Genomic DNA, 24,507 nt, shown 5'->3' on the forward strand with positions numbered 1-24,507 from the left:
TGGGGAAGATGGTAGATGTCTGCTACTGGTTCCCACAACCCCTCCTAAAATCATGATTAAAAGCAGACCTCCCCCCGTGATTCCAGCATCAACCAGCTCCCCCTTGCCGCCATCTCCATTTTCTTTCCCTTCTAACCTGATGAAGAATTAAGGAGAACTCAAACATGTTGCACACTTTTTTGGTAACATTTTGCTTGGCTGAATATAGAATTGTGAAAATACATATTCTGGAATTTTCTTCCAGTGTGCCACAGAACCCATGTAATAAATATTAGAAGTCCTATTTCGTAAATCTTTCTTCTTCCTAGGTTCCCCAAATTTTCATCCACTGCCATACGCTATGGAGATTTATGAACTGTTTAGAGAGAGCAATGAATTGCATAGTGAGAATAACTCGAAGGGATTAAAAAAAAAACAGGCTGAAGAAGAGACTCATAATGGTTGCCATTATGAGTTATGCCTGGGCAAAATTTAAAGGAGGAAACGACAGATATAGTTTTTATTTTTAAAAATATATAATTTATTTGATTGTGAGGCGTCCTCCCAGAATGATGACTCAATGTTTACATCCTGAATAAAAACCCGTCATATCTTGGCATTCACCATTAACAGAGACTGTCAAAATGCGAGGGGCAACTCTATGGCAGGAAGCTTAACATATTTCAAGCTTTTAAAATTTCTTCATCCTCTTTCCAAAAACATCTGTTCTCAATAATGTCACTTCACTGAAATCATGTAAATGAACTCCTCTGAGGCAGTAACTCAGAAGGAAGTCACAACCAATTTTGCTAGGCATAGCAAAATCAACTGCCTTTCATTTTTAGGCCCCATCAAAAAAATCATCATTTTCATTTTTAGGCATCAAAAAATCAAATGGATTTTGTACTAAATGCGCATCTTTCCCCCAGAATTCGGCCGACATAAACTCCCCTTCTTATTTAAATGGTCCTCGGGCAGAGAACAAAACGTCCGTCCAGATCATGAAAGCTAATGTTAGCTAAATAGGAAGTAAAGAAACCTAAAGCTATTAAGCTGGGACTGACCTTGAGCCCTGTGATGCGGGCCACTGAGTAGCAAATAGGAGACGCTGGAGGGGAGAAAACGGAAAAGGCAAACGAGGCCTTTTTTTTTTAAGACTGTTTGTATGCATTGGGCATGATGTTTATTTCCAATGAATTATAAAACTGAGCTTGCTCTTTTCAATTACTGTACGTAGAACCCTGTCATTTTTGCTAGGCAATAGCTTTTCATTGAAAGGTATTTAAAGCCTTTTAATTAAAGCTGCCCGGCACATTACAGTTGCAGCATCATTTTGAACATAAAATGGATATTGCAAGTTATCATTTCAATAGATCCATCAAAAGAAGTATGTTTTGATTAGATAAGAAGTTTTGCTTTAAAGCAGCAGCCGGAGCTTCTAGCTGGGAAGGCTCGTTCAACAGGACATTTCTAGAACACCATTGAAGATTACATTGTTTTTTCAGTAAGAACGTTCTTTTTGAAATCCCGAAAGATCCGCCTTATTTTTTAATCCATGCAGTCTAAAAATAAAAAGTTGTATTAAAATGCATTCGGATATTTGCTGCTCACTCATTTACTGCTTCTTGTGTACAGGCAATGAGCGTTTCTCACAGGGGTGGCATTCTTTGACTCCTGTGCATATTGGTGGAGCACTAACAAGTAAGTAAGTAAGTTAGTAAGTAATAGATTTATACCCCACCCATCTGGCTGGGTTTCCCCAGCCACTGGCGGCTCCCAACAGAATATTGAAAACATCATAAAACATTAAAAACTTCCCTAAACAGGGCTGCCTTCAGGTGTCTTCTAAAAGTCGGATAGTTGTTTATTTCCTTGACATCTGATGGGAGGGCGTTCCACAGGGCGGGCGCCACTACCGAGAAGGTCCTCTGCCTGGTTCCCTGTAACCTCACTTCTCACAGCGAGGGAACCGCCAGAAGGCCCTTGGAGCTGGACCTCAGTGTCCGAGCTGAACGATGGGGGTGGAGACGCTCCTTCAGGTATATTGGACCAAGGCCGTTTAGGGCTTTAAAGGTCAGCACCAACACTGAATTGTGCTCGGAAACGTACTGGGAGCCAATATAGGTCTTTCAGGACCGGTGTTATATGTAAATAGGTTCTTGTTTCAAACAGGTACAAGGGGATCAGTCCATCTCTGGTCCTTTTCACTCTTGACATATTGATTCCATCCAATTTTGCAGGAAATCCGCTCCACTTACCTGTGGGGAGGAGTTGCAGTGGACCATGTGGCCACCCACTCCCCCTGGGGGTGGGGGACATTGTCCCGCGTTGCCCGGGGGATCCCGGCCATGTTATCGGCCGGTCAGCCTATTGGTTGGCTGGGGGCGTGGCCGGGACCCATTTAAATGCAGGCGCGAGCTGGAGGGCTTCCTCTTGGCTCATTTTGCAGGAACTTTTTTTAAAAAAAAAAAAACTCCAAAAAAAACCTTTGCATTCACAATAGTACACATTTCATATTCATTTCTGTATGCTTTCCCAAAAATATCAAATCCCTATGCATTTCCCCCTAAAGTGCTCATTATTGCATGCATTGCCTCCCAAAATATTCATTTTAATACATGTTTTTGAGCCGGGAATTGCACTGGAAAATTCAAAGAAGTGTGCAGCATGTAGGATGACTGACCAGTCAGAGGTTGTTTGTGTGGTGTTTTAAATGAGGTGCTCCTTGGGTTGAACCTTGCACAGGTTCTGGTGTCGCATTTATTCTGGGCGTAAATGTTTTAAAGGGACCAGATGCATCTCTCACCACCCTCCTCTTACAGAACAGCCCACTTTGTTCTGTGTTGAGTGACAGGCTCAGCAGGATGGAGGCGAGGCGAGGCTTCAGTGGCACCCTGGACAGCTCCATGCATGGCTCCGCAAGAGCAATGCTCAAGTGTTGTTTCAGCGGCAGTCACCCTCAGACTGACCCTTAAATAGGGGTTGCTGCATCATTTCAGTAGCTAGCATAAGAGGAAGCTCTTGATTTAAAGGGGACAAGCCTACTTTAGCAGCCATTGATGCTAATGGAGGAGGTAAATATGTGGTTCTCCTTGGGCTCTGAGTCTTATGAGTCAGAGGAGGGCAATGTGACTTCCTAAGGCTAGAGATGTACTGGAACAACAGAACCCTCTTGACCAAGTACTTCTGCTGCAGTTTTCTTTCTCCTACTCTGAATTCCCGACCTCCTACCCTAAAGAGGGGGGGGGGTGGATCTGACTCTATTGCCATGACACTGACACATTCATGACACTCACCATATGAGATCACTGTTGGAGGGAGTGTTGCCAGCTTAGAGAAACTGTAGCATTTAACAAATTCCTCTGATGAGAACCATCTGCTATAGAACCAGGTTGGGTGTAAAGCAGATTCAGTGGGAAACTGCCATTCACCATAGATGTGGGTTCAAACTTTGCTGCCCTGTTTTTTTTTTTTTTTTGCACATAACTTCAGTCACCTCAGCTAAGTCCCAATCTTTTTACTCAGCTTATTCTTAAAGATGGATGGCTAGTATCCTATATATAAAGGGGGTTTGAGAATTCAGATAACATGTATCTCAAAGCCCTGAAATCTTAAAACTAGCTTTTTATTTTTGTATTTAATATAACTTATGTACTACTTGATTGTCAAAAACACACATCCCAAAAAAACAACAAATAACAAGACAATGAAATTAGCAGTTTAAACTAGTTCAAAGCTGCTATTTAATAGAAGTGTACACACGATAAGCAAACTACAGCTCACCTCAGGAGCCATCCAAAATGGGGTTCCAACTGATGTGTTTCTTCTCAGCCTCGTGCTGGTAAGCTGTGCAGAAACACCTGTGATGATAAAACACATTCCAAATATTGGCACAATACCATTCCTTTTCGAAAACTGATCCTTGTTGCCCTTTCAATACAATGCCAGAGAGGGCAATCAAGGTCAATAGATTTATAAAATTTCCCCCACTAATGGGTGACTTTATGCATGTCAGGCAATTCTAAAGTCGGTGCATTTTGGAATTGCCTAGCCAAGATGTCATTCCCAGAATCAATTGAGGCTTCTGTTTGAATAGAATCAATCACCTTCTATGGTGGCGCATCTCTGCCATTTGGACAGATGTCAACCAAATTACATTCGAGATTGGCAGATCATTTGGCACAAAGTACATCATACACACACACACACACACACACACACAGGTAAAGGTAAAGGACCCCTGGATGGTCAAGTCCAGTCAAAGGCAACTATGGGGTTGCGGTGCTCATCTCGCTTTCAGGCCGAGGGAGCAGGTGTTTGTCCACAGACAGCTTTCTGGGACATGTCTGTGGCATGACTAAACCACTTCTGGCACAACAGGACACCGTGACAGAAACCAGAGTGCACGGAAATGCCGCTTACTTTCCCGCTGCAGCGGTGTCTATTTATCTACTTGTACTGGAGTGCTTTAGAACTGCTAGGTTGGCAGGAGCTGGGACAGAGCAACGTGAGCTCACTCCGTCATGTGGATCTGAACCGCCGACTTTCCGATCAGCAAGTCCAAGAGGCTCAGTGGCTTAGACCACAGCGCCACCCGCTCCCTTTTTACATTATATTGCAACTGTGGAAATCATGATGGGTCCCTCCAGACTGGTGTCTTATTGCAGATGTATTCTGCAACCTTTTAGTGACACAATCATAGTGCATTAGTGATGGATTTATTCCGCTTCAGTTTTTATCTGCAATACAGGCATCCCCTCCATTCATGTGCGATCGGCTCATGCACAACCGTGTATATGCATGGTGCCAGGAAATCATTCCATTCAAACCCGGAAATGGCAGCAGAGAGCTTGTGTATTTTGAGTACACTCTTCTTGGAGCCCAAAGAGGACATCGGTGAGGGAGCCCTGAAGCAATCTGGAGGCTCAGTTTGGCTTTGTTTACACTGCTCAGCCTTTTCGCCTAACAGCTGATCTGCAGGGAAGTGCAGCAGCAGCAGCAGCAGCAGGAGGAGTTGCTTTTCCACTTACCCTCCAGCCTCCTACCAGACCCAGAGTTTCAATGTCAGTTGTGGATATTTTTTACATATGGCATTTTGGGTATGGATTGAAGAGAGTGTGGTGGAAAGGGCATTTAAAGGGTGCTCCCCACTTTACGTGATTTCACTTATGCACACACAGGGGCCCGGAACGTAACCACTGCATAAGTGGGGAGTCGCCTGTACTCCTCCAATGCAACCATGTTATTGCTGCCCTGAGGCACTTGAACACAACAAAAGCAGGAAAGTTGTGGGATTTCAGCAGGATATCCACTGACTGGAAATGAAGCAGGTTGGCCACCTCAAAATGCTTGTGGATACAAACAGTATTGGAAGTGTGATCACATGAGACAGCCCCAACAGCATCGTGAGCACAAATCATGGTAAATGTGCAATAAAAAGGATGTGTTGGGGAGCCTAATCTCCACCTGTATTTGGGAACTGAAGACCTTAGAGACATCCAACAAAGAACAAATTATGTTCTATAAGAGGGATAACTCAGAGAAATTCAGAGTAATTTGGCAACCATTTATAGAACTGTTCACTAACTGAATATTGATCTTCGTAGTTCTCGCCCATGTGCAAAAATTTCCTTTTCTATAATTTGCTGTAGATCGCCTAGAATCTGTATTCAATTTTAAAATGGCTCTCTTGGGCTTAATAGCATGTATTGATCACAACCAAAAGTGACAAGTATATAAGAGTAAACAGGTATTCAGAAGTCATGTCTGCATCAGACTTAAACTAGACTTAAAGGCCCTTCCCTTTCCTTGGGAATGGTAGTTTTCGAAGAGGAAGGTGGGGACCCCCAAAATGGAATTTTTAGCACCTTGACCAAACTACAACCCCCAGGATTTATTGGGGAAAGCAGAGACAAATCAGTGTGTGAAAGCAATGGGGTGTGTTTTGTGCTGGGAGAAAGTGTGCCACCCTGTTTTCAAACTAACCAGGCTATTTGGGGCGCTAGGGGAGGGGTAGTACATCTGGTGGGACACACACCATAGACCTTCCAGGGTAGTTTGTGCATCTTTGGTCCCCAACCCTGCATTCAGCTGTCACCTGTGGCTCCTAGAAGCTGTCTGCATGCGACAGCAGCCAAACCCTGGAATTGCTTCCACTGTCTGGCTAAACCAGGCAAGGGTAGCCAGTGGGTCTCAAACCCTCAGTGAGTTAGGGACTTGCCCTGCACATGAAGACAGGCTCTGGCGGATTGAGTGGAGAAGACCAACGGTGGGTCCAATGGTCAAGGAGGAGGTTTCTGTATGTGCTGTAGAGGCAGAAGGGGCTTGTCAACCTGGAAAAGAAGCCCATCTAGGAGAAGATGACCTCTGATCCGAAACCTCTGCTGCCTTGTGGGATATCTTCAGGAGAAGGAAAGGCTAAGAAGTAAACCCTGGAGTCTCTAAGATGGCTGGACGGTGCCTTGCATACCTACTTTCAGCAGCAACTTTTGCAGCCAAGCTGGTGCCAAACATATTGCTCTGCTTTCTTTTGGACCACATCAGTAAGACCAAGCTGGGGTGGGGTGGGGTGTCTTGTCATCTGGACAGCCCAAGATCTCCATACACACTGCCCAGGCTTGCACCCTGGGGAAGTCACTTCGGTGCTCCTAACACAGCCGTTTGACTTCACCTCTGGAGACACACTCCATTGTCTCTCAAGAAAGGTGAATGCCAACAAGGTAACCTAACCATTTTTCAGGGTATCATTTAGGGAGTATGGAGGAAGCAGTTTCTCTGACCTCCGTTGGAGACCAGATGTAATATCAGGAGCACCTGTATTTCTACCTACCTGGTTCTTCCTGCTGCACATTCCTTTGCATGTTTATTCAAAAGTAAGTTCCACTGAATTCAATGGGCCTTACACTCGGTTTAGTGGCTACAGGAATGCAGTGAAAGCCATTATTGTTTTGAATCATATTCCGGTAATCATTCTATATATACTTGAGGTATAAAGATGAAATAGAACGGCTACAGATGCTCTGGAAAATACATGCTTTTGTTTTGCTATGCTTTGTTGTTTTGCAATTCAATCTTGAACATATCAAAGAGCAGGATATACTTTGTACCTTCCTAAGAATTTTGGCCACTGCATAAGTGCAAGCACACTGAAATCTGAAATTGTACCTATGTCATTCTGTGGACTAAATGGGCAGCGCTTAGGTTTCATCCAGTTTCAAAATGGGTTTGAAATGCAGGTAGATTTCATTTTAGCGAACACCGTTACGCTTTGTGCCATCAAATATTTTGCAAGAGGTTTTTTTGAAATGTCAGAAATGTATGTCAAAGGATCAGACCAAAAGCCACACAAACCTATGCCTCTTTCATCCACCCCTTCTCTAACTAAAGCACAGCCAGTTGATAGCATCAATTGTTTGTCACTCTTGCTCTGTTTTGGATTTTATATCCCACTGTGGGAATGCAGCATAGTGATTATGTGCAAAATATTGAAAAATGCTACTCAACCAATATTGTTCCCTTTTTTTAACTTCCTCCCTCCGATGTGCTCTTTTCTTTTGGCATTGGCGGGTTATTTCCTGCAGCTCAAGCGAGTTGCTGGTGCTAATTATTGTCCTGGGAAGACAGCATCGGATAAAAAGTGATTTCCACCCCTTACCCTTTAGATGCCAATGAGACTACTCAATAAGCTGTTGCTTTAGGCTAGTTGTTTGCCCAGTGGCTCCTCAAAACTGTGTGTTTCAACTACTCATCAATAACAGAATTTCTGCACCTCCCTGTAATAAACAGGCACCTGCTCTCACATTCCTTGGACAAAGCAATCACAGAGCCTTTGCTTTTAAAATAAATTGCTTTTAAAATAAATTAAGCTGCTTTGGAAGTACCAGGGAATTAGCACTTACTGAACTGCCAAATGGGATGTATATAAAGCAGTTTATTCTGTTTGGGAATTGCTGCCCAGTATGGTTGTTTTTGAGTAGCCACATTTACATACTGAAAGGTTCCCCCCCCCTAAAAAAAATAGATTGTGGTTTCATAGAATCATAGCATTCTTGGAAGGTACCCTGTAGATCATCTAGTCCAGCCCCATGCAATGTAGGAATGTGCAGCTGTCCCATACAGGGAATCGAACCTGCAACCTTGGCATTATCATCGCCACACTCTAACCAACTAAGCTACCAACCTGATGTGAATTACTTTTCTGTCTTGTTCTGTTAGCTCAGTGTTCCCCAAACTTGGGTCTCCAGCTGTTATTGGACTGCAGTTCTCATCAACCCTGACCACTGGTCCTGATAGCTAGGAATGATGGGAATTGTAGTCCAAAGACAGCTGGAGACTCCAGTATGGGAAACCCTGTGTTCGCTGGTTAACTCTCCCAACTCAGTATTATGCATGTTTATTCACTTCTTTATATTATTGTTGTAACCCTCTGGACAGGAATTTGGGAGGGGTGGGGTGGCGGCAAGTGAGTGAGTGTGGAGGTTTATTGCAAAATCCCCCAATGGGCAATCCCTTTATAAAAAGGTAAGGTAAAGGGACCCCTGACCATTAGGTCCAGTCATGGACGACTCTGGGGCTGTGGCACTCATCTCACTTTATTGGCCGAGGGAGACGGCATACAGCTTCCGTGTCATGTGGCTAGCATGACTAAGCCACTTCTGGTGAACCAGAGCAGCGCACGGAAATTCTGTTTAACTTCCCGCCGGAGTGGTACCTATTTATCTACTTGCACTTTGACGTGCTTTCGAACTGCTAGGTTGGCAGGAGCAGGGACCGAGCAACGGGAGCTCATCCATTGCGGGGATTCGAACCGCCGACCTTCTGATCGGCAAGCCGTGCCCCATCTTTTATAGGAGCAAAGTTGTGACCAAGCTACACCAGATGTTAGAAGTAAAAACAAGAAGGGGGTGGGAGAAAGGGGGGACACACCATTGCCCAGCTACCTGATTTGTTTCTCCTGCTTGCCACCCCATCAAACCCCATCAAATTCAATGAAGCTATCATCTGCACGTGCACAGTGAATATCTGCACTGGACACACCTCTGCTTAAGTGTGGCCTCCATTTTCAAATTCAATAGAAGTTGGTTTTAGGGCAAATGCACCATGTAGGAGTATTTCTCAAGAAGATATGGGATAAAGATGGATTGTTGCTGATGTCATGTGTACCTGGCTTCAAACATCAGCAGTGGAAGCACATTGGAACCAGACTAACCAGTAACGTGTGCATAGCCTCTGTCCCAAGATGGCAATTGCGAACTGATTGCATTAGTTGCTGCTAGGCGCTTGCAAGTATGGGGTGGCGGGAGGAAGACACAATGTGCTGACCCCATTTTTGAAGACACAAAACTTGGCTGCGTGAGTCACATCTGCCTCATCTCTTTTCATTATTGCTATCGTTATTACTTGAATTAGCACCGTCCTCAAGAAATCAGCAAGCTTATTCAGAAGTCTACTGAAAACCCCACTTCTTCCCATCTCTCTTTAATCCTTTTATGGAGGCTTCCAATTTTCAGTCACACTCATATCTTACAGCTGTAATTGCAAATTAAATGGATCTGTTAGCTTTTGGACCCAGAGGACCACTTCAGCTTCTGCCGAGAGTGAATAAATATGCTAAAGGCTAGTCAAAACCGTTTTAGAAAGAACAGTGCCTTCTTTTCGTATGGAAAAAGATAATGTTTAAAACCTAGAGATTTCCTCTTTGCCTTCGCCGGACTGGGGGAAAAGAGCCTCTTCCCAATATTATTTCTGTGAACAAATGCTCTGATCTAGCATGTGCATGAGGGAGAAGCATGGAAGTTTCCTGGCCTGATTCGATTGCCAGGGCTGTGTACATATAGATAGCCCAAATCAGGTAACTGGTGGGAGTCCTGATGATGATCCCATCACTGACACACAAAAAACGGTTGTTACTATTGATGATTAACTAAGCAAGTTATGGGCACGTAGCCACAGCTGGTGTGCTTTACATACAATCGGATTAGGACCAGAGTTTTCCCTCTCTTCCTCCCAAACTTTTGTAATTTCTGGGGGTTCCATTAGAGCAGGTAATTAACACTCCTAATGTTTGGGGAGGCAGTCCTACCATCTTTCTGCCAAATGGAAATAGCCAAACTCCACGGGGAGAGAAAACGTCCCAATTTACCCTTCCCATCAGCTCAGGAGCGATCTGGCTGGTTCCTCCCTCAAACAGCAGCTTCTGCCTTCTCCAAGCTTCTCCTCTGCCTCCTCCCTCCCATGACCCCATCCAAGACTTGCCGTATTTTTCGCTCCATAGGACGCACTGGACCATAGGGCGCACCTCATTTTTAGAGGAGGAAACAAGAAAAAAAATCTGCTTTTCCTCCTCTAAAAGCCCTGGTTTTTTTTTGAGGATCAGCTAAAAGTTTTTCAGCTTTTTTTGCAAAGTGGGGAAAAGCAAAGCTCCTTTTGCAAAGGGGGAAAAGCAAAGAGGAAAAGCCCTGTTTTTATGGTGTTTAACTCACATTTCTGCAGCTGCTAAAGGAAAGGGAGCCTTTTCTACAGTTTCCAGACAGATAATCTAATCAGCCAGTCACATGTCGCTGGGGAAACAAACAACCTCCCTCTGCAGCACATTCAACAATGGAGGGCGGGGCTGAAAGGGAGCCAGGGACTCTTATCTCTCTCCCGATCTCTTGCTGATCAGCTGCTGAGCGGGGTCCTTTCAACACCCCCTTTCCTCTTTGTAAAATAAAAAGCATGATCCTCTTTTGGCCCCTGGGCAATTCAGCTCCAGGGACCAGCATTCGCTCCATAAGACGCACAGATATTTCCCCTTACTTTTTAGGAGGAAAAAAGTGTGTCTTATGGAGCGAAAAATACGGTATAAGCCACCAGGAGGAGGCTGGGAGCTAGCATTATTTCACCAGCTCCACCCTCCAGCTTGTATGACCTGATTGCTGGTCAGGCTTCCTGTGAGTAACCAGATAGACTAGCAGCTTCTTCCTCCTATTCCCCATACCTGAGAACACAGGAGGCTGTCTTATAGTGAGCAGACCCTTGGGTGCAGCTCCAGGATTTCAAACGAGGCCTACCTAGAGATTACAGGTATTGAACCTGGGCACTCTTGCCTGCAAAGTGGGAGCTCTGCTGCCTCTTAGCTACGACCCCTTCTCTAGCATTGCTAGGTTCGCGCATTTTGTGCCTTCTCATTTCAAGATTCCACCCGGAAGAGCACTCAGGTGAAGAGACTTCTCTGCTTTCCCCTGCAGTCAAAAAACAGACCCCCTAGTCTAAAGAAAGAAGCTGTTCATTACCAAAGTCAACAAGCTTGACTCCTCCTTCTGTCGTCAGGAGAATGTTGTTCCCCTTGACGTCACGGTGAATGATCCGGTTGTTGTGTAAGTGCTGAAGACCCTGGTGCCAAAAAAAGAAAAAGAGGAGAAAAGGAGGAGAGGAGAGAGAGGAGATTCTTACTCCCATTTTGAAATGTAATTTCCCTAATTTTAGGGAGGGCAATCAACACAATCTGCATGCACACTGTTAGAAACATCGGCCCGCTGCATCACATCCTGCAAACAGCCCCCCGCTGCTGCTATAACCAAATCTGCGTTTTACTGTCAGCCGCGCCATCATTTATAAATAGAAAATGTCATCAGTTGGGTAAATTGCACCCTCTGCTGTCATTAGAAGCTTAATGAACATCCTTACCAGGAGAGCGCCGTATAAGATGTACGAGATTATAGCTTCATCCAACTGTTGGCCACACTTCAGCAAGCCTTTGACAAGGTCTGTGACAGAACCTCCGTTGCACAGCTGCAAAAAAGGGGTGGAAGAGGGGAAAGAGAAGCAGAGCAAGACCCACTGTTAGTCACTCAACAGGCCTGTTGAGCTTGCAGATCTCTGCTTTCATGGATCCGTAACAATAGATACACACAAGAGATTTGACCCTGGACTGTAAGCTCATGCAAATGAAACTAGGCCCTCCTGATTCCCACAACACTTCCGTTTCCAAACAGAAGCCAAAATCCATAAGCTTGTGAACTTCACGGGCTTCCCATTCTCACCTTAAGAAGGAATGATGTGACAGCTTTTCCAAATGCCTGCACAGAGCATTGCTTCACATAGACGAAATCAAGGATGCTCGCGACCTGTTATATACCTGTTTAATTTCTTTCCCGCTCTTCACCATGAGGTCCCAGGGCGGGTTATGGCCATTTTAAAAACATGGTATTAAAAACAGTTAAAATACATTAGAATTAGGGTGGGTCCTAAAATATACATCTCAGGGGTCAAAGGCTTTGTCATCATCACAAGGTTACTATTGAGTACAGTGCCTCCAATGGATAAATGCAGCTCCCCTAGACATAAAGCCTTCTCCATTCATTTCAGGAAGGAAGAAAATCCCACTGCAAAATCAGAATTGTAGAGCTGGAAGGGACCACGTGGGTTGTTACATAATCAGTGGTCTGTGTTTGCCTGAGCTTGAGTCTGGACCAAGGATTCTGATCCTCTGTGTTCTGATTCAATACATGATATCTAATCACAAAACATTTCAGGATTTGGGCCTCTGCCATTGGCCCTTAAACTCTGAGTCATGATTCGCAGCTTAGAAGTTTAGACAGCCAATCACGTTGAGAGTGGGAGTGGCCCAGGCCTTCAGAAATGTATAAAAGCAGTTGCTTTGCCCCTGTTGTCCACTTCTGTTAGTTCTGTTACCACTGTCTTAACTTGTGGGAACCCAACTACACTTCAGGGGTCATCAAGTCCAACCCCCTGCAATGCAAGAATCTTTTGCCCAACGAGGGGCTAGGACCCATGACCCCGAGATTAAGAGTCTCACACTCTACCGACCAAACTATTCCTTCTTCATTGCCTTCCTTTCATTCATTTTAAAGGGTCAATGCAGTGAGGATCATAATGAGACTCTAAGGTTCCGTTAAACCAATGGTTTTCCATGTTAGGGACTAAAGGTAAAGGTAAAAGGACCCCTGACCATTAGGTTCAGTCGTGTCTGACTCTGGGATTGCAGCGCTCATCTCGCGTTACTGGCTGAGGGAGCCGGCCTACAGCTTCCGGGTCATGTGGCCAGCATGACAAAGCCACTTCTGGCAAACCAGAGCAGCACATGGAAACGCTGTTTACCTTCCCGCTGGAGTGGTACCTATTTATCTACTTGTACTTTGGTGTGCTTTCGAACTGCTAGGTTGGCAGGAGCAGGGACTGAGCAACAGGAGCTCACCCTGTTGCGGGGATTCGAACTGCCGACCTTCTGATCAGCAAGCCCTAGGGACTAGGATGGCTTATAATAGATGGGTTCCTGCTTCAAGTAACATTTCGAAGTCATCTAACTTTGATACTGTTGTTGTTAATGTAAAAGGCCCATAGGGTGTATTTCTGATCAGTTGCCAGCTCTTGGGCCTGACACAATAGGTGGAAAAATTAGGAATCTGAAAACATAGGAGAACTGGAAGCTGCATTCTGCTAGGTCACACTATTTGTCCCTCTAGCTCAGTTTTGTCCACTCTGACAGGCAGCTCTCCAGGGTCTCAAGCAGAGGGTCTTCCTGCCTTTCTTTTCCTGGTGTCATGGATGGGTTGGACACAGAGGAATGGTGGGAGGAGCCAACTGGAGAACCCCAAAGGGAAAAAGGCTTGAATAAAAGTGGTGGAGTAGTGGTGGGACAACAATGAGTGGTCAGAGGGAGAAGAGAGGGAAGACTGGGAGTACGAGGTGTCAGAAGCTAAAGAGGTAACAGGGTTTAGTGAGCGGGGAAGAGTCTGTGGCAGTCCAGAATCAGAGGCAGAAGCTGAAGCAGGGAAAGAGGGAGACCAAGAGGCAGAGATGAGTCGGGCTGGTGAAGAGTCACAGGTGTCTCCCCCTCCTGCTGCGACATGCTTCCCTCCCTCCTAGTCTCCCAGAACCAGAAGAGGCATGAAAATGGTGGAGCAGAGACAGATTGAACACGGGTGCAGCCTCCTATTGCTTGGGGAAAGCCCTGGAGAGGAGGGGACTTAAGACAGCTGTGTGTAGATGGAGACTTTCAGTCTCAGCAAGGGCAACTGCTTTTCATGGAATAAGACTACTGAGAACGAGCTGCTCATTAGGCCTGACACTGAACCAAGTCTGTGGAGATCATGGTTTTGTTTTGTTTTGTTGCTAATAAGGAGTTAACTCCAGCTTTGAACTCTGTGATTACTGACTGACATGCTGCTGTGACACTTGGAGAGGTGGGGGACTGAACATGGGACTTCCTCCACACAACATATCATGTTCTCTACCACTGAGCTATGGTCCTTGCCCAAACTGAATTGAGCGCTGTTGTTTTTTATGGGATTCATCTTTGTTTTAAAATAGTGTGTGTGTGTGTGTGTGTGTGTGTATCAGAAGTATACTTTTATACTAACGTTGTCTCTTTTCCAAAACTGCTTTTTGTGTGAAGGAAAATCCAGGAGGGTGTGTGTGTGTGTGTGTGTGTGTGTGTGTGTGTGTTTAAGGGACAAGACTGATGGACTTGATAACTGGAAGGCAACAAATTACAGTCATTTCAAACCTTCACTCCATCAATGCTCCTGCTGGCAGGCAATATAAAATAGATGGCAGACATATCTCTATACTCGGGCTTGATGGCGCATTCTGCCAACAACCGAGATGAAACATTCAGAATCCAGAAAAGCACAGCTTCTTGCAAACATTTCCCCCATCTATAGTTTTCCACACACTAAAATGATGAGAGAGAAAGTAAAATTAAAACCTTTCTAAATGGATTTTTGCCCACATCATTAGTTCATCACTCATGTCTCTCCAGTAGCTATTTTGCTATCACTCTGGTGTCTTTTTTCTATTGCATTCACTAGGAGAATATCTCAGCTATAAAGCCACATAGTTCTAGACGGACCAGTATATCTCCTCGAAGCAGCTCTGACCACCATATGTTTGCTGTTTAGATCCACAACAACAATATTAAGATGAGGTGTGAGCTCAAGCCAACATGAAGAAGAAGACGAGTTTGGATTTGATACCCCGCTTTATCACTACCCGAAGGAGTCTCAAAGCGGCTAACATTCTCCTTTCCCTTCCTCCCCCACAACAAACACTCTGTGAGGTGAGTGGGGCTGAGAGACTTCAGAGAAGTGCGACTAGCCCAAGGTCACCCAGCAGCTGCATGTGGAGGAGCCGAGATGCGAACCCGGTTCACCAGATTACAAGTCTACTGCTCTTAACCACTACATCACACTGACTCTCACACTGAGTAGCCTAGGAACATGTAGTATGGCATGAGAGGTACAGTTGTGGATGTTTCTTTGTTTCTGTTTTGGTGCCTCATACTGGGGTTAGGAAAAGTCAGGCTTGTGGCCTCACAGTACAAACTGGCCTTCCTCAACCTAAGGCCCTCAAGATCAACGTTTCCCAAACTTGGGACGGCAGCTGTTTTTGAACTACAGTTCCCACCATCCCCGAACACTGATCCTGGTATCTGGGAATGATGGGAGATGTAGTCCAATAACAGCTGGAGACCCAGCAGCAGCAGCCAGCATGGCCAATGACATACCCTCCAACATTTCTCCATTGAAAACAAGGAGGTCCCATTCTAGAATGACAATTTTCCTATTTATACCCCACACATCTTACTGGGTTGTCCCAGCCACTCTGGGCAGCTTCCAACATATATTTAAAAACATATAATAAAACATTAAACATTTTTTAAAAGCTTCCCTATACAAGATTGCCTTCAGATGGCTCAGGGGTCGGATAACTCCATACCCTCCAACATTTCTCCCAATGAATATTGGGACGTCTAAAGGAAAAGCGGGACATTCTGGGATCAAATCAGAAACTGGGGCAGCTTTTCTAAATCAGGGACACCCCTGGAAAATGGGGACACTTGGAGGGTCTGCAGTGACTTAGGATGATGAGATCTAAAATCCGAAATATCTGGGTGTAGCCATGTTGAGGAAGGTTGAGAAACTTGGTGCATGAGGACAGGGGGAGGCAAGGTTTGTGTCTGTGTGTATGTGTGTGTGGTGCTAGCTTTTTTTTAATTAAATATTTTCTTGGTTTACAAAAGTGTGTGCAATGTCTCTTGTATTTTTCCATGTAACATTTTTACAGATCAATTTTGTAAATAAGTGAACAGGGCTGCAGGAGTTCCTTTTTCCTCCCCTCACGTTGAGGCAATAATAACACTTTAGTCATGACAGGTCCAAGTGTTCAAAGGAGCTCTGAGTGAGAAAGGTGTTGCTCACAGACTATAAGCCTGGCAGAACGGAAGATGCCCCGAGGGGAAATAAGAACTTTTAATTACATTTTCACCCCCAGAAGTTAGCCACATCACAAAGAATATATGATTTTATCAAAGAAACAGCAACAAAAGCATTTGAGCCCTTTTGTATGGAGTTTCTTTCATTGAATCCAAGTGTTATAAATAGCAATTGCAGCACAACAGAGACAAAATTGGTATGCAAATCCTGAAGTGCAGGGTATTTCAGTTGGGTCAATAATGCTAACATTTTGCTAACTTTCTCCCCGCCTGCAGTTTGATGACTGCAATCCAGAGGGGGTGAAACCACGGGTGAATTATTCTGAAGGGCAAACTGGATGTGATTCAATAGATGTATCAATGGGGGCTCCTGCAGGGTTTGGAATTTTATCAATAAGCAAAGCAGCAATATAGTCAGGAAATCAGTCCCTGGGGGGAGGGGATGTTTAACCCTTTCTGCTTAAAACTGCTTTCCTGATTGAAATCGGGGGTGGGCAAGTAGTAGCTCAGGGATCTCCTGGCAGATCTCTGGTTGATTTGTAAAATAGATAGGAAACGGTTCCTGAATCCCAGTTGTTTAACAATAACAGCAAATCAACTATCCCCACTCGAATTGGGCTGCAGAAATGAAGGACAATTACTCAAAAAAGTTCAATTCTGGTACTGAAAAGAAATCAAATCCCTAATCTCCAAACATGATCCAAAGCCCCCTGTTCATAAATTCTTTTGCCACGTGGCTCTATTCAGAAGATTTGTGGGTTCCAGTAAAACAACAACAACCCACAAAGTAGATCTGACAGGCCTGAAGCAAACTAGGAGATCATCTTCACTGATTATGGTTTGGCACACTGAGAACTTCCCTCTTGGATAGCTGCCTCCACCCCAAAATGGATATTTCAGGTACCCTGAGTCTGCAGTATAGCTTTGGGTGACATTTAGTGGTATTTCAAAGCAAAATGAGAGGGGTCTGGAGAACACTGTAGATGGTGGTACTCCTTTCAATGACTCCCGCCACCCAAACCTTCCTTTGCTTTTGCATGCTTCTTCCAATTAGGCTACAACCTGATCAGGAACCAACACCCAATATGTCCCGAGAGGATGATAACTCAAGAAACATGATGCTGTATGATTTAACTGCTGGTCGGATCAATTGAAAGAATGGAATGAGCTTAGGAAAGCTAATAAGCTTAGAATGGAATGAGCTTAGGGTTTAGGAAAGGCATTTGCAGTGGGTTCAGTGGTGTCCTTCAAACCTGTTTCCTCCTTCAAATTCTCACCCAATAACTTCATAGCCCACACATGAGACAAATAGTAGCTTCCAAAACCTGGGCATTAGAAATGCACAATGAAGTTTTGTTTTGAATTTTCAGTGAAGAACATGCCTCTCAACCATTTCAGATCAAGTTTACAGCCAGTATGAAAGGCATAAGGGAGACCTTTTTTGTGTTCAAAGCTAGTAAAACAGTAGGTGTTGGGGTGTGGGTTTTTTGGGGGGACACACCCCACTGGATCTGCACTCCAGGGACAGGCAGCCAGAGGACATTATTGCTGCCATCTAAGTAAAAAACTTCCTTGACATGTGTGAAAATGGAGTACACAATAGAGGTTGCTTTGTTTGAATATATTCCTTCAGTGCCCCTCCCCAAAGTACTGTGAGCCCTTGCAGAATGATTCCCTGTGGTTAAAAGCTATATTTGTCCGTCACAAAACTGTACCCCTTCCTCTCTCACTCCTCCCTCACAGGGGTTTTCTTCATTTGGAGAGGTTGAGAGAAGTATATATTTTCACAAATATACTGATTCCCTCGCACCTCCAAATCATTCCCAAATCTTTGGGAACAGCCCAAATGAGTATGGATCAATTTGCCATCTACCTAAATTTGGATGAAGCCAGATTCTCTCTGAAGTGGCCCCCTTCAGTTTAGGCATATGCAAAAGCAAATATGCATTTGTAAATGTACAGTGTAAATTCTAAGTAGACGAGACATCTGGCACTGCATTTTCTTCCCAAAGGAACCCTCCGATTAATAATCACGAGCAGAAAGAGACAGAATTCTTCAGGGAATAATGGTCGGCCAATATTTTTGCTTCTACATTTTTGGAAGAAGCAGTGAGCTCGTAAAAAAAATCTCTTTTAATTAAGATTTAGTCTCACAAAATATCTTACCTCAAGAACAAGCCACAGCTGTCCGCCTACATATTGATCTGCTTTGTAAAACATTCCATAGAATTTAACAACATTGGGATGATTAGGAAGGAACTGTAAGATGTTGTATTCTGCTTCAATTTCTTCATCCACGTCCTAAATTGGAGACACACAGAGATGTGCACTTTACAAATATAACAGCTTTATTGGGGAAGGGTTACATGACATAACACATCTAGAGACTGAATAAAAGGTAAAGGAACACCTGACCATTAGGTCCAGTCGTGTCCGACTCTGGGGTTGCGGCGCTCATCTCGCTTTATTGGCCGAGGGAGCCGGCATACAGGTCATGTAGCCAGCATGACAAAGCTGCTTCTGGCGAACCACAGCAGCACACGGAAACACCGTTTACCTTCCCGCCGGAGCGGTACCTATTTATCTACTTGCACTTTTGACATGCTTTCGAACTGCTAGGTTGGCAGGAGCTGGGACCGAGCAACGGGAGCTCACCCCGTTGCAGGGATTCGAACCGCCGACCTTCTGATCAGCAAGCCCTAGGCTCTGTGGTTTAATCCACAGCGCCACCCGCCTCCCATTAGAGACTGAATAGCAGTCACATAAACATGGCTTTGGGGCAGCATTAGAAATATTAAAGGAATCAATCCTATCCTTAGCCAGAAGTCAGCTGAGGGGCCTTGGGAAGCTCTGCTACTGGATATGGGGAGTATGTCAGTGGGGCAATTCTTACGCCAGTGGAAATCCCCTAGCCCTCCGATGGGAAGCTTGTTCCAGGGATAGCTCATCTTCCAGGGATATTGTGCTAGCAGACTAAGGGTGAGGCTGTGTGTCGGAGGCAATGGGTGCAGACATAGAGATGCCAACACACCCATGGTTAATAATCCCACTGCAGTCAATGGGAAGGTAAAAGAAAAAGACGCCCCTACCTCTTTGCCTGCTCATAGCAGGGTGTAATGGTTGCATTGCCAGCAAATCTCCTCACTCACCTGTTAAGGTAAAATACAACTGCTCTGCCTGCCTACCGGTACATACTTAAGAAGACTTGTTAGGTAATAAATTTCATGGAATGAAATGAAACTCTCTTCTGATGTTTCAGATTGGGCTCTTATTCCCATAAACTCTGCCACACGGGTGGTGATGTATTCTCAACGACTGAGCCTCTTGGGCTTGCTGATCAGAAGGTCGGTGGTTCGAATCCCCACAACGGGGGTGAGCTCCCATTGCTCTGCTCCAGCTCCTGCCAACCCAGCAGTTCAAAAGCACACCAGTGCAAGTAGATAAACAGGTACCACTGTGGCGGGAAGGTAAACAGCATTTCTGTGCGCTCTGGTTTCCGTTATGGTGTTCTGTTGCACCAGAAGCGGTTTAGTCATGCTGACCACATGACCTGGAAAGCTGTCTGTGGACAAACGCTGGCTCCCTCAGCCTGAAAGTGAAGATGAGTGCCACACCCCATAGTCAAATTTAACTGGACTTAACCGTCCAGGGGTCCTTTACCTTCTTCTTCTTCTTCTTCTTCTTCTTCTTCTTCTTCTTCTTCTTCTTCTTCTTCTTCTTTACCTTATTCCCATAAACTCTGCTTTTCCTCAAACCATTTAGGTTTCATTTATAAATCATTTCACTTGACACTAGCTTTCTCAGATAACTATTTTTTCATTAAAAAATAAATAAATTACCTATGTATCTCCTTTAAAAAAAAAGTTACCTATGCATGTCCTACTCACAAACGGTAACAAACCTAGACACTTGTGGCGTTTTGAGAGCGATTATGGGTCTTTTGCTGCAACATGTTGAAACCTGAGAACGCCACCTATCTTCAGAGATGACTTCTTAAGCCTTGCAATTGCAGAGGCACATGCAATTTGTGAAACCAGTTTAGTTTTCAGTACTAAACAAAGTGCTAAATCCCAGCACGGACAGAAGCCCGACCTCTGCACACAAACAAAAGCGCCTGAGTTCAGTTGGGGTTAAACGCAATATTGGAACAGCCACTTCCCCTGCTTTCTGTCATAATGTGATTTTTGTACACCTGAATAATTACCCCAAAATACTTGCATTTCATCTAATTACTGAGTATGAGGATCACACCTGTTGGTGCAGGGAGCCTTGGATCTGTTTGGAGGGGAAAAGGGGAAATCAAATTGTTGACTTTCTTCTTTACTTACACTGATAGGATCCAGAATTTTCACTGCTGCCAAACTGCCATCCTTCTTATTAGTAACTTTATAGACTTTCCCATACGTTCCCTTTCCAATGGTCTCAATAATTTCCCAGGTATCTGAGGGATCGGGTAACGATTCCAGCCCAATCATATTCTGATTATACTGAAACAATCCATAGAGTGGCTTCCTGCAGAAAGGAAACGGTTAAAACAAAATATCACTGGTACAATCTAGGCTTCCGCTCCAATCCCTGCAGCCACTGACATTTAGAAGCCACTGTAACATTTAATTTGGGATTCTGTTGCAAGCAACACCTCACTTTCCAACCCATCCGTCTCCCAACACAGATGTTATGTTCTTGACTTGGAAGAAAGCCCCTTCCGCCCATAGAAAGGAGGGGGGGTTGCAGGCATCATGAGCCCTTCACATGCACAGGGGATGGCTCCATCCCCTGACGCCATTGGCTGAGCCCTGGGCGCGGCCCCTGGCTGGCCGACCAACCAGCACGCGGCCAGGGCTCAGCCTCTTCTTCCTGCTCCCAGCTGACACGTTTTCCCCGCCCACCCTCCCTTTAGGCAGGGTTTCTTCCTGACCTTGCTATGGACCACGGTTGGTCGCCGTTGAGGGGCCTGGTAGGAATTTTCCCACTTGGCAAATTGGCTGAGGCCTGGTGGTTTTCGCCTACCTCGTAGCAATTCGTCACAACTTTGGTCTTGCCGGTTAGGCATTGGATTATCTAAGGAAGGCTGAAGGTGGGGGGGAGGTTGGGCCATCACCTCCCCCAAATGCTGAAGGGTACTTTGTTAAATGAGTCCGGGGTGTGTGTCCCTGTCCAAAGCCATGGTAGGTGAGGGCCAAAGGCACGCCCCATATCGGTGACCACAGGGTGAGTCCCTAGCTGATGTGCAGCAGCAGGGCTCTCCCATCGGTGGTTAACCATTCCCAGACTGCCAGCACGACGTACTGGAGTCGGATATAGTCGGTTAGTTCCAGTGCCTAAGCCAATACTGCTCAACATCCGTAACCAATAAAGTTGTGGCCTTTTCATGCCCATTAACCTTACTTGTTGAGTCCTGTGTCTTTATTTCACCACGGGAGGGGTCGAGATATTGACATGCAACATACTTTCTTCCACAACCTTGTGTTCCTGCAGCTTGACCACCCTCAGCATACCGAAGGTCTCCTGCGCCATCAAAATCCTCCACCAATTTTGTCGTACTGCATTTTATTGCATGCAACTCTCTTCTTGGATATATGGATGTGTTTGTTGTAAGAAAATTTTCCTATTTATACCCCACACATCTTACTAGGTTGCCCCAGCCACTCTGGGCAGCTTCCAACATACATAAAAAACATAAAACTTTTTTTTTAGAAACTTCCCTATACAGGATTGCCTTCAGATGGCTCGGGGGGTCGCATAATTCCATACCCTCCAACATTTCTCCAAAGAAAATAGGGACATCCTAAGGAAAAGTGGGACAGTATGGGTCAAATCAGAAACCAGGACGGCTTCTCTAAATGAGGGACATCCCTGGAAAATAGGGACTCATGGAGGGTCTGCAAATATCAGCATCTCAAAACCATCAGAGTTGAACATTAACTCCCCATCAACTTGAAAGGAACCAAATATTTACACAAATAAAATCCAGCTTCTCATTATTTATATAACCAGCACTGGAAGTTGCAGGCTCCTCCTTAAGTTTCCATTCTGCATATGGACGCATGCTGTGGCTATAAAAAACATACACCCCTCATAATAAAATGCGCTTCAGAACAGGATAAGGCCACAATTTGGTTGCAGCCCTTCAGCTGACTTCCACAGGCTTTAGGCCTGCTGATACAAGCAAGCCAGCTGGTTCTCCCCCCACCCCACCCTTTACTTTTTTAAAGCCCCAAAATCTATAGCTTCCTGATACAAGATGAACAGGAGATAACTCGTCTAATTTCCACAAAGGATTTTTGCGCTTCCATTTAAAAAAAAGATGCTTAGAAGAAAACAACCACCCCAGATTTGCAACATCTGTCTTTGTGCTCTAAAAACCTTTTATCTGCCAATACAAATTAACCCAGGCCTGGCGCAACAGTTTTGCAAAAGTTGAGAATACAAGCCAGAACACATTTTAACTTCAGTTATATAGATAGCCGGTCCCCTGTCTAAGAAAGATGAGGCCACAGGTATCATTCATTACTGCACAGATGCACCCTCCGTGCCAAAGTCGCGCTGCAGGCAAAGAGAGGAAGAACTTCCAGTCAATCTCTCACTCTTAATAATCGTAAACATTAACTTGACAATAGAGGATCATCTATAAAATGAATAGCGCAGCCAGAAAACAAATAAAGTACTGGAAGCCTCTACATCATTATACTTATGAAGAATATTAACTGGTAAGATTCAGACACAATTATTTGAATCAAAATTACAGTGGTACCTTGGTTCTCAAATGCCTTGGTACTCAAACAACTTGGGACCCAAACACTGCAAACTCAGAAGTAAGTAGTCCGGTTTGTGAACTTTTTTTGGAAGTTGAATGTGCTCCGTTTTGAGTGTTACACTTCCGTTTGGAGCGCCACACTTCCGTTTGGAGCGTTGTGCTGAGGTCTGTCTGTTTTTGCTATTTATTTTGCATTTTTGTTTTTGCGTCTCCTTTTTTGTGACTGTGTGGAACCCAGTCCAGCTACTGATTGATTGATTGATTGATTGATTGTGTGACTGCAGTACATTGTTTATTGCTTTCAATAAATTGCTGTTTTAAGGGTTGTTTTTTAAAAGCGTGGAACAGATTAAACCATTTTTCATTACTTTCTATGGGAAGCGCGCCTTGGTTTTGGAACGCTTTGGTTTTAGAATGGACTTCCGGAACGGATTATGTTTGAGAACCAAGGTACCACTGTAGCACCATTGTTCAGGCTTCTCCTCCCTCCTGCGTGTGGTGAGTGGTGACCCTGTTGCAACAGTTCCTTGAATAAAGACCAGGCTTACTATCCACTTTGCATCTCAATATACTGGTACTCCAGTTGGCCTCTGTTATTTTCTCCTATTGATAGGGAACCCACTTAAGGACTATATAAGGGCCGAATACCCCGTATAGGAAAGGGAGCAGTTTTTTCTTATAACAAGGGACATCAGGTTAGGAAAGGTTGGTATCAGACTAAGTCAACCCTTAGAGGTTGCCCTGAGCAATCTGCCAATAAGAACTTCCACCAAAATGTAAGGCAATTGCCACAAAGCAAAACGTGCGTCGGAATTAGAAGAAGAAGAGAAGAGTTTGGATTTGATATCCCGCTTTTCACTACCTGAAGGAGTCTCAAAGCGGCTAACAATCTCCTTTCCCTTCCTCCCCCACAACAAACACTCTGTGAGGTGAGTGGGGCTGAGAGACTTCAGAGAAGTGTGACTAGACCAAGGTCACCCAGCAGCTGCATGTGGAGGAGTGGCGACACGAACCCAGTTCCCCAGATTACGAGTCTACCGCTCTTAACCACTACACCACACTGGCTCTCAATTAGCAATGCCAGATGTAAACAAATCAGCCGGTAAAACAATCAGCAGCAAGATTTCATCAGCACTGCAGAAACAGTTTCCCGGGGATTCAAAGGCCCTCTTCTGTCACCAGTCCCCACTGTTCATTCGACACAGAAGAGGACAGGATGTGTCAGACCAGTGAGCAAGGATAATAGAGCCACACTAGCTCTTCCTGACCGATTGTGTTATTTCCAGCACAAGCCCTCTGAAACTGTAAATATCTTTACAGCAACAGTAGCTGCCTTTCAGTGGAGAATCATTATCCAGTCCTCAGTAACATAAGCCTTCTGGAGAGTTCGGCCCCGAAATTAGTTCTAGGCTCGGCTCCAGAGTGGTATTTTATTGAGGAGTCGTGATGTAAAACGCTACGCGTTTCTGGGACTCTGCAATGGGTGGTGGAGGCAATCCTAGGACTTGCAGCAGATACACTTGTGCAGCAAAGCAGAAAATATTGTTTTATTGTT

The 24,507-nt window shown here is 44.7% G+C and overlaps 1 protein-coding gene across 1 annotated transcript in view; it reads right to left on the bottom strand.

Moving 5' to 3' along the window:
• The window catches only part of MYO3B (myosin IIIB), a 222,882-nt gene extending 202,181 nt beyond the window's left edge, over positions 1–20,701 (bottom strand). The window contains 5 exon segments of the mRNA XM_033168350.1: positions 3,763–3,839; positions 11,253–11,352; positions 11,647–11,751; positions 18,362–18,496; positions 20,524–20,701. Coding sequence (XP_033024241.1) covers positions 3,763–3,839; positions 11,253–11,352; positions 11,647–11,751; positions 18,362–18,496; positions 20,524–20,670 — 564 coding nt within the window. The 5' untranslated portion in view covers positions 20,671–20,701.
• Between the last annotated feature and the right edge of the window lie 3,806 nt (positions 20,702–24,507).

The sequence above is a fragment of the Lacerta agilis genome, chromosome 1 (assembly GCF_009819535.1).
Source record: "Lacerta agilis isolate rLacAgi1 chromosome 1, rLacAgi1.pri, whole genome shotgun sequence".
In the NCBI taxonomy this organism is placed as follows: Eukaryota; Metazoa; Chordata; class Lepidosauria; order Squamata; family Lacertidae; genus Lacerta; species Lacerta agilis.